General features: G+C 37.2%; 3 protein-coding genes across 4 annotated transcripts in view; 2 read left to right on the top strand and 1 right to left on the bottom strand.

The window, feature by feature from the left end:
* The window catches only part of smad3b (SMAD family member 3b), a 15,305-nt gene extending 4,912 nt beyond the window's left edge, over positions 1 to 10,393 (top strand). The window contains exons 2-10 of the mRNA XM_014013669.1: positions 2,743 to 3,319; positions 4,949 to 5,142; positions 5,234 to 5,368; positions 5,606 to 5,680; positions 5,762 to 5,812; positions 6,846 to 7,058; positions 7,144 to 7,281; positions 7,389 to 7,533; positions 9,019 to 10,393. Of these exons, the coding sequence (XP_013869123.1) occupies positions 3,081 to 3,319; positions 4,949 to 5,142; positions 5,234 to 5,368; positions 5,606 to 5,680; positions 5,762 to 5,812; positions 6,846 to 7,058; positions 7,144 to 7,281; positions 7,389 to 7,533; positions 9,019 to 9,142 (1,314 nt within the window). The 5' untranslated portion in view covers positions 2,743 to 3,080 and the 3' untranslated portion in view covers positions 9,143 to 10,393. The remainder of the gene's footprint in view (positions 1 to 2,742; positions 3,320 to 4,948; positions 5,143 to 5,233; positions 5,369 to 5,605; positions 5,681 to 5,761; positions 5,813 to 6,845; positions 7,059 to 7,143; positions 7,282 to 7,388; positions 7,534 to 9,018) is intronic.
* A 256-nt stretch (positions 10,394 to 10,649) lies between these two features.
* aagab (alpha and gamma adaptin binding protein) lies at positions 10,650 to 13,073 on the bottom strand. Of its 2 annotated transcripts, none has more exons than XM_014013670.1 (10): positions 12,907 to 13,073; positions 12,533 to 12,723; positions 12,354 to 12,450; positions 12,181 to 12,270; positions 12,013 to 12,096; positions 11,863 to 11,939; positions 11,584 to 11,680; positions 11,361 to 11,465; positions 11,215 to 11,279; positions 10,650 to 11,133 (listed from the first exon to the last, which is right to left on the bottom strand). In XM_014013670.1, the coding sequence occupies exons 1-10, from the start codon at positions 12,998 to 13,000 to the stop codon at positions 11,056 to 11,058; spliced, it is 978 nt and encodes a 325-aa protein (XP_013869124.1). In that variant the 5' UTR covers positions 13,001 to 13,073; the 3' UTR covers positions 10,650 to 11,055. The 2 variants fall into 2 exon arrangements, with proteins under 2 accessions (XP_013869124.1, XP_013869125.1); XM_014013671.1 differs by having other exon boundaries at positions 11,215 to 11,264.
* Positions 13,074 to 13,519: 446 nt separating this feature from the next.
* The window catches only part of iqch (IQ motif containing H), a gene marked incomplete in the record, with an annotated part of 21,035 nt that continues 20,410 nt past the window's right edge, over positions 13,520 to 14,144 (top strand). The window contains 3 exon segments of the mRNA XM_014013563.1: positions 13,520 to 13,639; positions 13,827 to 13,928; positions 14,026 to 14,123. Coding sequence (XP_013869017.1) covers positions 14,121 to 14,123 — 3 coding nt within the window.

The raw sequence follows: 14,144 nt of genomic DNA, 5'->3' as shown, positions 1-14,144 counted from the left end.
TATATATATATATCAGCAAAGTTTAAGGTGTATGTTGATTATCTTGAGTGACAGTGATGCAAAACAACAGAACATTAAATTCAAACTAAACCAAATATCCATTCATATGATTGCTTTAGTCATTTTAAGACATGCATGCGATAAAAAAGTTTATTACATCAGAGAACCAATATTTATTTATTTAAAAAAACATATACATAAAGTGATATTTTTGCAGTAAAACTTGTGCACTGTAATGAACATTTACAGAATTTGTTGCCAATATTTGTTGTAGGAAAATAATAAGGCCACTAGGTGGCAGTAAGGTACATAATGATATACTCTGGATTAAAGCAAAGGCACAAACTGATAAGATAAATAAAGCCTTTTTTTAAAAAAAAATTCAATTTAATTTCTATAAACATAAAATAGTATTTTGTAATGAATAAACATATTATAATAAAGTGCGTATAATGGTTCTTTTAAAAAATGATTTTTAAATATATTTATTTGTAATGTTGAATGCTGATTCAGCATTTACACCATGGTTTTTTCTGGGCTTTTTTTCCTGTTTGTTTTGTTTTCTGTACACATTTTGCAATGAAACCACCGTGTACTTTGTAATATTTTAATCAGTCATCTATTAAAATATCCRGCTCCTGCAAAAAACACTGTTCCCTTTTAAAATCTGCTTCAGCAAATTTCTTTCTATTTTATTTTGTCTTCTAAAGAGATGTCAATCACTTTTAACTTTCATTTAATTTCCTATGCTATAGATTTCAGCTGTTGTTTTTCTACTTTAAGGTTTTAGTTAGCCTTTTGTTACTTTCAGCTTTAAGATTGCATTTTGCTACATTTAGTTTAACTTTTAGCTTTTGATATATTTTTTTAGCAATTTGTTACTGATGCAACTTTTAGCTACTAGATATAGCCTTCATTTTGCTATTAGCCTTTTAGCTCATGTTTTGCTTTTTTGAGCTTCAATGCCTCATTTTTCAGCTTTTTCTTTACACAGTATTCACACAGTATTTTTTTGTAAAAAGTAATTTCTCTCTTTTTTATTTATGTTTTGGTTTTTAGATTGTTCTAAAAAAGTCCCTTTCAGTGGTTTCTTGTTTCTGCAGACATAACTGTTTTCTTGGTGTTTTGATTTTATTGATAACCAAAAATCTATAGGTAGGTTGTGTTAGTTTTGAGGCTATAGGAGGAGGATTTWGCAGCGTCTTGGTTTGAGTCAGAAAAGAGGGAGAGCAAAGTCACTGCTGCCCCAGATTTCAGAGGTGCCACAGTCTGGAGAGAGATTGATGGCTGCAAGCAGCAGATAACAGTTTGTAGCAAAAAAGAGATTAAAAAGGGGGGTGGAGGGCAGAGATTATAGTGGGGGACTGAACCCCACCCAAGGGGCTGTGGTACAAAAACACCTATGTGCAAATCCAGCTCTGCAATCAGCTGTTCAGTAATTATAGGTTGGTGAAGAGTAAATGTGACCTACTTATAATTTTTGAACTTATATAATATATGGAAAGGTATCATCCATTCAGCAGAGCTGTAATTGCATCTGGTAGACGAAGTTGAGCCATGTTTGATTTTACACAAACTAAGAAGTGTTTTAATGTTATGAGGCAGAAGAATATTTGACTGTCACTCAGCAGATTTGGCCTCTCGGACACATCATGCTTGTTTCCCACACTAGTCCAGGAGTGATTCTCCACAGTGCTATTGTTATCCATTAGATTGTCTGCAGCCAACACTTATTCAGCCAGCCGCYGTGCCTTTTGTCCTCATTCATTCAACAATCTGTTCCCGAGACCTTCTCCGGCTCTCTGTAGCCCATCTGCCCCCCCATGTCTGAAACGCGTTGCTTAAACCCTCCATTCCTTTCACACAAAAGCTTTCTTCACCAGCTGTCCAGCTCTTCTCCCACACAGTAAGAAGTGCAGCTCTGGAATAAATCAATTCATTATATCTGTTCACTTTTTCCCTATAGTGTGAAGCAGCTTATCAACACATAACATATAAATCATAAATGTGTAAAGTTGTAGTGAACAGAAATCCCACAAGTGTATTATTTTATTAGCAATAACCTTCGCCATGTTATGACAAACTGTTGGACAAAACAGGATGTCTAAAAGCATCATTTATATGTATGTTTGTCCTGACACATAAATTCAAATTTAATATTTGATCAAATTTGTGATTAAAATCCTGGACAGTATGACTTTTTTTTAGAAGATGCATATTTTCACATGTGTATCAGCACATTTCAGCTATAAGCTGTGGAGGTGTTCACTATTGCGGTGACGCAGTGATGGACCTGATGGCTATTTATGTAAGGTGGAAGTTATACACTGTGTGTGAAATTAAATATTTTTTATGGGAGGATCAAAGGAATTGATGGATGCAATACTTTCTAGAGTTAAATCACTTTTCAGAGTTGTGACAGCAACTCTGGGACGTTAGTGGCTGAGAGTCATCCTCCTCACATTCTCTGAGCGCTGTCACATCTCGCGAGATCTCACATAACGTGATTTAAAAGACTTGACCTAAACAGCCGTAATCCTGTCATATGAAATGGTTTTAGTAAAGTTCTTGCAAGAAACACATTACTTAAGGAATTCTCAAATATTCAATGTTAAAAACGCATTGTTTTATAGTTTTCACTAAGAGTGGTTGCAAAAAAAGATTAGTCGATTGCTTTTGTCTAAGAAATAAACAAATGTGAAAATGTGCTAAACTGAGAAGTGTTTTTTTTTTTAAATCCAGAAAACAACCTGCAMGCTTGCAGTGGTGGTGCAAAGTGCTGATGGAGGAGTTCAGGTAGAGGCAGAAGGCAGAGCTGACTGGTGGTGGGGTGTTGGAGGAGGGCAGTCTGACAGACGGACAGCCCGTCTCTGCTCGGCTGCTGCTCCACATCCACACACAGCTAATCTGATCGGGGGTGAACCTGCGACGCAAGCCGCCCGCTGCTGCTGCCGCCGCCGCCGGGTCCCAGGCAGCAAAACCGCCTGTCTCCGGGAGTTCAGTCCGCTAACTCGTGGAAGTCATACCTCATTACAGAAACAACGAACTGTTGTACTTTTTTTGTGCAACTTTGAACTATAATGCAGAGCACTCAGTGCAACCAGTTCAAATCCAATATGTCTATTTTGCCGTTCACTCCTCCGATTGTTAAGAGGCTTCTCGGCTGGAAGAAAGGAGAGCAGAACGGACTGGAGGAGAAATGGTGCGAAAAGGCTGTCAAAAGTCTGGTGAAGAAGCTGAAGAGGACGGGACAGTTAGACGAGTTGGAAAAAGCCATCACAACACAGAATGTCAGCACCAAATGCTTAACCATACCCAGGTAAGGCTAAACTGGTTGGCATCGAGCTATTGCTAATGCTAGCTAAGGTTAGCCAAATACACACAACTATTGTAGCCAAGTAGCTAGCCAGCTACATTGAGCTAATACTAGCTAACAGTTAAATATAGTGTTATTGCATCAGTTTTAATATACATTATAATATTAATAAAAAGTGTAAAACATTTAAAGGGGCACAGTTGATTTTTTTTAACTGAACTGGTTGTATACATTGGTAGTTATTATTGGCATTAGCCACCATAATGGAGCTTATTGGTTGAAATTAACAAGCTTTTTGCCACGTTATTATTTAAACATGAAATAGCCCATTACTATTTTTCCAAACTGAAATATTACTAGCTTGTTTTGTATTTATAAAATTGGGTTCTTCTCGTCACAAGCACAACTTTGTGCAGTTTTTAATAACATCTAAGCAGTTGTCCAGTCTTTAGGCATCTTCCAGTAAGGTTTCTGCAGCACACTGGCTATATAAACATGTGAACAGTCCACATGTGTGATAAAACACAGGAGGAGAGATTTGGCCAAGCTTAACCCTGACTCACAGAGGATGTTTAGACTGGAGGGTTGCTCTCTGGGAAAGTTGGATGAAGGTGGGATTCCCCGTAAAACATAAACATTTAAGATGATCTCACATGGTGTACTGTAATATTGTGCAGGCATTGGAAGCATTTTTATTAACGAACATTGTGAGTTGATCACTCGAGTTGCTTATTTTGGTTACTTATTAATGATTTTTTAAGTTTTTGATCCTTTAACAAAAAGACTTACAGTTTTTCTCTAATGTGTGCATCTCTTTGTTGGTCTGATTAGTACAGAAGCAAACACCCGACTGATGTTCTCCCATTTTTTTAAAGAAAAAACAAAATCAATCAGTTAATCCCCACTTACAAACAAAGATGTAAGTCCACCATTATGTTATATAGTCAGAACATGGGTATTAACCTAGATTAAAAGCATATTCTCAGTTCTTTGGAATGTGCTCTAGGCTTTAAGGAGGGTGTGGACCACTGTTTGGATTATGGTTCAATCTCAGTTTGTTTTTAGGCCATTTTAGAGAATAACAGCTGTTTTATCTGTCTCTGGAACAGTGTGCAGTGACTTTTGTACTTCAGCTGTCCTACATTTTGGTATCATTTTATTATGTCATTTATTGTGAGTTCATGACAAAGTCAAAGTTCATTGTTGATACCATCAATGCTTATAATCTAAAGAAAATAAAACTTACAGTTTTAAATTAAATGTTTATTTTTTTAACCAGAAAGTGAAAACAGTCCAAGAGGTTATTATTTTAGCATATTTTAGCATACCTGTAACATGCCATCTTCTTTAAAACAAATAAAATAAAAAAAACAACATAAATAAATTCTAAATTTTGTATTGATATAAATAAAGAACAGTTCATTCTCTCAGAAAATAAAACCACTTGTTTTACTCCAACAGAAGTTTCATATAATTAGAATCAGATTTAGATGAGGGATCACTGATGAGTTTCTTATGATGCGTACGTTTTGATGATTATCTGTTGTAGAGAGCTCTTTGAATGACCTCAGTGTGGGGAAATAAAGTATACATCTAACTGGACTGACGTGACGTGTTGGTGCTGTTTCTCAGGTCTTTGGATGGACGTCTGCAGGTCTCTCACAAAAAAGGTCTTCCTCATGTGATTTACTGTCGCCTGTGGCGCTGGCCAGACCTGCAGTCCCATCATGAGCTGAGGGCCGTTGACCACTGTGAATTTGCCTTCCACACCAAGAAGGATGAAGTGTGTGTCAACCCCTACCATTACCAGAGGGTGGAGACTCCAGGTGAGTGAATCGATTGCTTTGTCAGATGGTTTATTGGATTCTTTTAGCAAACTGTGAACTGATATAAAGTGACTTTTATGTGTCTTTCCAGTTTTACCTCCTGTCCTCGTGCCACGCCACACAGATATTCCTGCTGAGTTTCCACCGCTGGATGACTACAGATCTTCTATCCCTGAAAATACCAATTTCCCCTCTGGCATTGAGCCTCATGGCAACTACAATGCTGGTGAGACATGTTGTACCTCACATTAAAAACAATAAGTACATTCGATTTAAAAAAAAACTATAGGTGCAAGTAAACTAAAGGTTCAAGGAGCTTGGCTGTAAGAAAAAAACACCACTCTAGGTCATTGATGCTTTCTTTGCTTTTGTTGTTTCCACAGGCAGAAAAAGACCTGTTTTAACAGCCAGTTTGATCATAAAGAGACTGAGCATAATCTTTGTCAGTATTTTTATGTTACAGAAACTCCCACACCGGGATATCTGAGTGAGGATGGTGAGACCAGTGATCATCAACTCAGTCACAACATGGACACAAGTGAGTCTAACGACTGAAGACATCACTAAAACTCACACTTTGCTAAGTAGCCCTATCATGAACCAAGCTTTTGTTTTCCAGGTTCACCCAGCCTGTCGCCCAATCCTGTGTCCCCCACAAACGGAAACCTTGGTAAGCTAAAAGATCAGCCTTTCTTGGTCAACCCAGTATACTCTTCTTGTTAGGTAACATGAGACAATAATGAGGCACATTACAAATATCAGTCATTGGTTTGTAATGACACTAATTTGTTTTTAATTGAAGGTTTTAACTTTTCATGAAATTAACATTGTGAAGTTACCTGTTGTCCTGTTATTTTTTGATGTACAGGTAATTAAAAAACACCTATGATTGCTACTAAGCTTTGCTGCAGTTTACTCAAATCATGTCACTTTTAACAGTTTTTGGATCCTCACAATACATATGCCTGTGCTAGACCTTTCTTTTTCTGTCTCTTCTGAAAGAAAAAAAAAAAAGCAGTGCAATCCAAAATATTATGGTTCGTTCACAAGTTGCAAAGACTCCTGGGTGAGGTTAAAAAAAAGTCAGTGTTTAAATTAAAATACTACTAAATCTAAAYAGAAAGGCAAATATTCATTTTATTATTCAAATGTCGCTGTTTTTTTAAAATTCTTGCATAAAACTGAGGAATCAACCACGTTACGAATTTAAATTGATTGAAATAGGCATCCTTTTTGTTCAGCTGACTGAAGGATACAGATCCCAGCTCCACTTGACTCTACCTGATGATTCAGAAACTACACCTGTTGAGATGAATCAGCAATATGTTTCATTAAGTGTTTTGTTAAATTAAAACATTTTCAGTTGCTTTCTATTTTTCACTTTTATTTTTTTGTGAACACTGTGACTTGCCATCGTGGTTAGCTGAATGCTTTTCATTTTCACGTTGGTGTCATTTATGACAGTCCAGAGTGTAAGGTTAGAGAATCTAAAAATAGGTGTATAGTACAAAAGTGCAACATCCTAGTAAACAGTGCGTGAGACATCACCAGAGCATTTTCACTGGTGGCGTCTGCTTCAGTGTTGATCAGATAGAAAACTATAAAAATATCTGTTAAGGAGGTGTTTTATCACTACACAGACTGTGCAGATTGACTAAACTTGAGCTTGKTTCTATAATCTCTTCATTTTTCCACCAATCTAGACTTACAACCAGTGACGTACTGCGAATCTGCCTTCTGGTGCTCCATCTCCTACTATGAACTGAACCAGCGTGTTGGAGAGACCTTCCATGCCTCCCAGCCCTCCCTCACAGTAGATGGGTTCACTGATCCCTCCAACTCGGAACGCTTTTGTCTGGGCTTGCTGTCCAACGTCAACCGCAACTCCGCAGTGGAGCTCACACGCAGACACATAGGTACAGCAAGCCCTCTGATAGTACTGCGCTCAGTAGGAGCAGAAATCTGTGCACCTAGCTGTAATGTTTTCTGTCCTCTTTCCAGGACGAGGTGTGAGGTTATACTACATTGGGGGAGAAGTGTTTGCAGAGTGTCTTAGTGACAGCGCCATCTTTGTTCAAAGTCCAAACTGTAACCAGCRCTACAGGTGGCATCCTGCCACCGTCTGCAAAATACCTCCAGGTCAGCCTGAGATTGATTCATCTAAATACCAGGAACTAATCTGATGAGTTTTAAATGCACCGTACACGCTGACTGTTCTTGTCCTTTGTTTGGTAACATTTTGTCAGGCTGCAACCTAAAGATTTTCAACAACCAGGAGTTTGCATCCCTCCTCGCTCAGTCGGTTAACCAGGGCTTTGAGGCTGTTTACCAGCTCACCAGGATGTGCACCATTCGCATGAGTTTTGTGAAGGGTTGGGGAGCAGAGTACAGGTAAATATTTTGGATCACCTTCAGCTGAACGTATTGAATCTGCTTAAGCGCGTAACTTTAGGTCTACCATTGAGGGGGTGGGGGTGTTACGCTGTCTGCCTATTTATTTATTTATTGAATCGTTTACTTATGTAAAACGGTTCAGGGTATTTTGGGGGTTAAAATATAATGTAACACTTTTCCTGTGATTTACTTAACTCTCCAGTTTTCTTTGTATCTACTCTGAACATTTCTGTTCCACTTCAGTTCAACAATCAAGAAAAAGCTTAATTTTTGCCCCCATTTTTTTCCAACAGGAACAAATACTTTACATTTTTAGGATGTATTACGACATACCTACTTGCTCAGTTTTCCAAGAGTATGTATTTACCTGGTGCTGTGCAGCTGTGTACTAAACCAGGYAATTTTAATTGTTAGAGCAAATTGTGTAATTTTATTGGGAGGGGGGGTTATATTGACTAGGGCTGTGTATTGGCAAGAATTTGGCGATACGATACATATCATAACAGAGGGGTCACGATACGATATACCCCGATATATTGCGATACTGTAAGCAAGGCGATATATTGCGATTTTTTTTGTCCAAAAATTCTATTAAATAAAAACCTCTTACTGAAAAAAAAGAAAAGCTAATGTTCACTTACAATGCTAATGCTACCCTTACTCTCTGGCGCTCAAGAGGTAGAAGAGCCAAATGGCTGGCTCACTGCTGCCAACTAGTGGTCAGAGGCTGAACTACAACAAAAAAATGAACGGTTGGCAGGAAAGTTGACATTTTAAACCTTAATTAAAAATCGATACAGGGCTTTAGAATATCGATACAGTATCGGGAAATGAAATATCGCGATATTTCAGTGTATCGATATTTTCTTACACCCCTAATATTGACTGGATCAAATTATTGTGGGGGGTCATAGCCCCGCTAACCCCGCTGCAAATTATGCCCATGAATCTGCTTGACATTTACATCGACTGTTTCCAGTACATAGTATTTGTTGAAAAGAATTAATTTCCACAACTAACGTGTGAGATGTTTGGTAGATTTTTTTAAAACATTTTGAACTATTTATAACTAGTAACATTTACGGCTGAATGGAAATATAATATAAACTGTTAAAAGATTGATTCTGATTATGCTAAATAAAAGAAGCTCATGGAGGAGGGCGTATCAGTGAGTTTGCAGTAAAGGAGGAAGAATGCAGAAGGCATGCAGTGGTGTTGGGAAATGGAGAGGGAGGGTGAAAAGGGGGATTTCCCGCTGGACTGTGAGTTGTGCGTGTTGTGTTTCTATTACCAAACACTTAGGAGGAGAACATGTCTAGTRAAGTCTTGAATGACTCCAGAAATAACCTGTAGGGTTGTTTTTACTGGTAACGTCAGTGACAATAATTACAGCATGATTAACACAAACTTTACATTTCATAATACCATGATGTAATATAACTGAATTTATTAGAAATAACTTTGTATCTGTGTGTCCTGCAGACGCCAGACGGTGACCAGCACCCCCTGCTGGATAGAGCTCCATCTGAACGGTCCTTTGCAGTGGCTGGACAAGGTTCTCACACAAATGGGCTCTCCCAGCATCCACTGCTCCAGTGTGTCCTAGGAACAGCAGCCACAAACACACTGAGCGCAAACCACATAAGAAAAAGTCAAACTTTTGTCAGGGATGATACGAATTTCAGCCATTCAAACAAGCTCTCTCCCACCTTTGGTCGTTACGTTAGGAACCATTCAGAGCCAGATTCAGAAGATGAAGCTAATTTTCCTCATTGTTCATGTGAACATGTTAGCCTGTAGCTTTATTCCATAATGATTTAAATGTTTTCCCCTCGTGTTTGCTATAAAGTAGCTGTAGGTTGCTTGTCTTCTACATTTTTTTTAATTCTATGAATTAACCAAACCTAAAAGAAATACTTCCATCGTGGTCCTATTTGTGGTTCTTGAACCAGTTCTTGTACTCATTAAATGTTAGAGCTTATTTATCAGTAATACGTGGAGAATAAATCTGTAATGGTTGAGTATATTTATTAAGTACAAAGTACTTTCTCTAYATTCTTTTTCTTGCGTAAATTAAAGCGTCAAGTCCTTGGTCACTAAATTATCAACATCAAAAGGAAAAAAAAGCACCATTTTAGGGAAGAAAGAGAACACATAAGACTATTTTCTTTAATGAAAAAGACATTTTATAAGTTATTTTTGCATATTGTTCTGCACGGAAATATATTTTTTTATCATTGCCTCGATACGATAAAAATATCTTGCTCAGAAAAATAAATTTACTGACGTCTGGCGTAGGCCTGACTTTCATTAAGTTTGCTTTAATGACTTAAATCTTGTAAATGAGTTCTCTACACCTTGTTCTACAAAGTGAAACAGGATTATTTTCAGCTATTATGTCCTAACAGAAGCATTAGACACAGTGTTGTTCCTCTGAGGGGTCTGACTGAATTTTGACCTGATATGACTTAAAATGGTTTTAATAAAGGCTGTTTATCTCTAAAGTATATAAAGACAAAGGTCCTTCTACTAAGAGTTGACATGTTGCACGCTATGCTCCGTGATGCACTTCCTGTTTAAAGTGGCTCTAGTTGTTGAGGTAATTTGCTTGTCCCTAAATTCTGTAAAACATGAACGTTGTTACAACAAATGGATGCTCTTTGTTCTTGGTCACTGCTTCATCTGCATTTAGTCACCATGTAAACTGCAACGTGGAGCTTTTCTAAAACAGTGCACTACAGTACATTATGTAATGAAATCTGTATCAGTTWGTTTTCTGTTCCAAGTCTTGTTTTTTTTTCTTTTAATGGCAATTGTTTTTAAATGTAAAATTTTAATAAAATGCAACAGAAAAGTATTTTCTTTTGTTTAAAATCCTTTCTCACCTAAATGAGCTGTAAAGGTCACCCTCTGCTCAGTTTACAGTTTAGTTTGTGTAGTTTCTTTTAAAATGACATTTTAAAAATTACTTCCCCACAAATGTAGTGTAAGAACATAACCATTATGGCACAATATCTTACTCATTTTATTCTGATTTCTATTACATCATTTAATTGAAATTTGAGCATAAATGTTCAAGGATCGTGTTCACAATAAATACACAGTACTCACTAAAAACAAAAAATAAACAAGATTTTATGTGGATTCATTTGAATGTGAATTGTCTTTTTAGAACTCAGAATAAGGCACATGTAACAAATACATCTGTAGACTGGACCTACAAACACAGAAATCAAAACCGTTTTCCACCTGCATCACGATCACATTTTGAGGATCACGGTCTAGAATGAGACCCAGAGAGGAAGACTTAAGATCTGAGACACTCATGGCTTCTCTGAACAAAATATCCATCATTTTAAAAACAATTTCTTTATTATAGGAATCAGGATTTTCTAAATACAACTATGCCTACAGTATCTGTAAGCATCTCCACTTTCCAAGCATGAGCAGGTCGTCCATGGGAGCTGACTCTTGTGTGAGCGAAGGAAATCAGAAGTAATGAACCGCAGGTAACAGACTTTAACTTTCCTCCCCTGAAGATAATCCATCTATTTCATCTTCATCGCCACCAATGGCCATCCAAAATGCTTTTGCCACCTGGAAATCAAATTTAGTGTCACTAATTTACACTAAAACTTAAGTAAAAATGTTGAAGCGGCAATTAAGGAAATTGCTAACCTTCTCAGCGTGAACTTTTCTCTGCTCGTGAGGTAATGACGAAGCTTTATCTGCAGGATGAAAATCAGCAGACGATAAAAAAAATAATAAAAATATAAATAACGACAATAAACAGAATAAAATTAATCTCATTTAAAGTTAATCACCTTTCATCTCCTTTAATTTGGTAAAGAGGCGTTCAAAGTTATCCACATCTGCATCTCCAGCTGTGAGATTGGCAAGTTCCTGTATGTCTAAATCAGTCATTGCATCTGCAGGAGTCGACACAATATTCAGTTTATGTACAAATTAATTATAGTAGCAGCAGGAATTATATCTGGGGAAAATGACATCAGCTAACGCAGCTGAAAAAAAAAGATAGTTACTTGCCCACTACTGATTCCTCCTGTCTGTCTGCTTTTGTGTGATTCTCTGTCTGGTTGGCTGTAACGTTAGGAAGTGCGCCCTCTGCTGGCAAACTGGAGGACTGTCAAGGAGCTTAGGTTAATCTTCACAAAAACTTTCCTATTTGAAACTGATGATTTAATTTAAAACAAATTTGTATCAAAAAATTTATTCAAAGMAAAAGTATACATGCAACTAAATAAAGTACATTACATAAAGGCATGCATATAAAAATGTTACAATAAAAAAAAACTTTCCACTCACTGTTGGATCCTGGCAGCGGCGTGAGTTATGCCTGGAAGCCACCAAACTGCTCATTAGACCAAAACCCTGATTGTGTCCTGTAGAGCAGAAATATAAATGGTCCAATGTCCCCACTTATATGCGAATAAGTTAAAGTCAACTTAAACTTACCTTCCTTCATCTCCACACTGGACCATACATTAGCATTTAGAGCCTGGACAATTCTCTTTACTCCTGTGGATTCTGGAAAGTCATCTAAAGAAGGCAAAAACATCACAAATAAATAAAATCGCAAAGAATGTAAAGGTTATTATCGATGGTCATTTTTGCTGAACTCACCATCCTCATCTGGCAGTTCCAGCGGATTGAGCTCCACAAGCTCAAATGCATGAGCTAAACACCACTGCTGTGCTTCATGCTTTGTGACACCTAGACAATAAACAAAGATTTGCAGTGTTACGCACAATGCATCACAATCATTTTCTACACATAAACAGACACGCATTACTAACCATTTTCATCGGTTCTGTCACACACAAGAATGAGCACCTCTGGAGCGATGTCTTCCACCACAGGAATCCAAAGCTTTAGCTTTTCTAGTCCATCTTTCTGTAAACAGCAGTTACACAATAGGAAAGTCAAAACACAAATTAAACCATTAGAAAGCACACTATGCTCTTAAATTACACACCACTTTACTGTCAAAGTAAGCAATGAAAGCCTGCATGGACTGGGCGATCTCAGATGACATTGAGTAAGTGTTTGGTACAGCACACAGTCGCACATCTGCTGTATAATACTTGTTATTGATGGTCCAAGAATACCAGGCTACCGCTTCGTCTCGCTTGGTTGGCTGAGGCAAAGACTCTGAACCGAGGATTTCTAAACAAAATAAAACACACAAAGTACTGCTCAGTTTTTCTTTTTGCGTCGATCCCACTCAATAAACGAAGTAAAACACTGTTGTGACCACATCGAGAAATTGGCACACAAGAAGGCACTTCTTCCTGCTGCTGTGCTAGGTTAGCTGTTTAGCCTAGCTGCAGATTGGCTTAAATAACTTACGTTTTATCAATTCTTCTTCTTTAAATTTGCTGTCACAGCTAGTGACAAGCACACATGGAATAATCATATCTGTGTTTTCCTCTGTAGCAGACATTTCTCTTAAAATTAGAGGCCTTTTCAGCTGCTAGGAAGGCTAACGATCGAGCTGCTCTCTAAGGATATTTATTTGACCTTTGAACTCTGACGGACTTCCGCTGAAGCGTCACTTCCGTTACAACGTTGTGTTGGAAAAATTAACACATCTGCCACGTTTCAGAAACTCCATTCAATCAAATATTGTATATGTAACGTTTTTATTATTGTTATAATGTAAAAATAATTACATAAAATTTATAAGACAAAATTCCAGGGAACATTTGTGGCAATTTATCCCATTCTTTTGTCTTAAAGGAAAAAACACACTGAAAACATACCCTTTGTAAAGCATATATTTTGTAGGCCTTTGGTGCAAAACTAATTAAAGTAATAAAATAAATAAAATTATGTCCGGTAACTGTTTAGAAATTTGGAAATTTTGTCTGTTGCGTGACGGGTTCACACCTGACAGTCAAACTCCGGGTAAAATTATGCACAAAGGATAAATATCTCGTCGCCTTGTGTTCAGTAGTTTTCATACAGGTTCCCTGGGACATGTTGTCATCAGAAATGTTGTATGATTAAATTATCAGACCACGGGTGTAAAATGTCTGACAAACGTGAGAACGAAGATAAATTGGGGAAGTTTTTAATTCAGGTAATGTCTGAGCATCATTTTTTTWAAAATTCAAGCTACAGTAGTAATAATACTGATTAGAATACCACACCCTTGAAACCGTAACATCCTGTAAACTCCCTTGACAAAATACTTATTAAAAATCATCTAACTTTCTTAACAGTTGTTTTCCAGCTGCATGTTTAAGTCTTTACACTTTATATGACAGGTTCATAAAGATTTGGCACAACTCAAATGCAGTGATTGGGCCACAACACTGGATGTTCAAACCCTGGACAATTCAATTTGTATGGCCCACACTACAAACAAGGTGAGAAAAACTCATACTGATTACAAGCTTTTTATATTAATCAAAAATTCAACAAACTATTAAAAACAGACATTTTACATTCTGTACTTGCAAACAGAAATCTGCTGAGGATTATTTGAAAACAGTGAATAAACAACAACAGGTTCTTCCGAGCACCACAGACTTACAGAAACCAATGCTTAAAACACCTATATGGTAAGTAAAAAACCTGAACTG

The sequence above is a fragment of the Austrofundulus limnaeus genome, unplaced genomic scaffold (assembly GCF_001266775.1).
Source record: "Austrofundulus limnaeus strain Quisiro unplaced genomic scaffold, Austrofundulus_limnaeus-1.0 Scaffold104, whole genome shotgun sequence".
Classification (NCBI taxonomy): domain Eukaryota; kingdom Metazoa; phylum Chordata; class Actinopteri; order Cyprinodontiformes; family Rivulidae; genus Austrofundulus; species Austrofundulus limnaeus.
The sequence above is the reverse complement of the archived record's forward strand: the minus strand, read 5'-3'. Positions and strand labels throughout refer to the sequence as shown.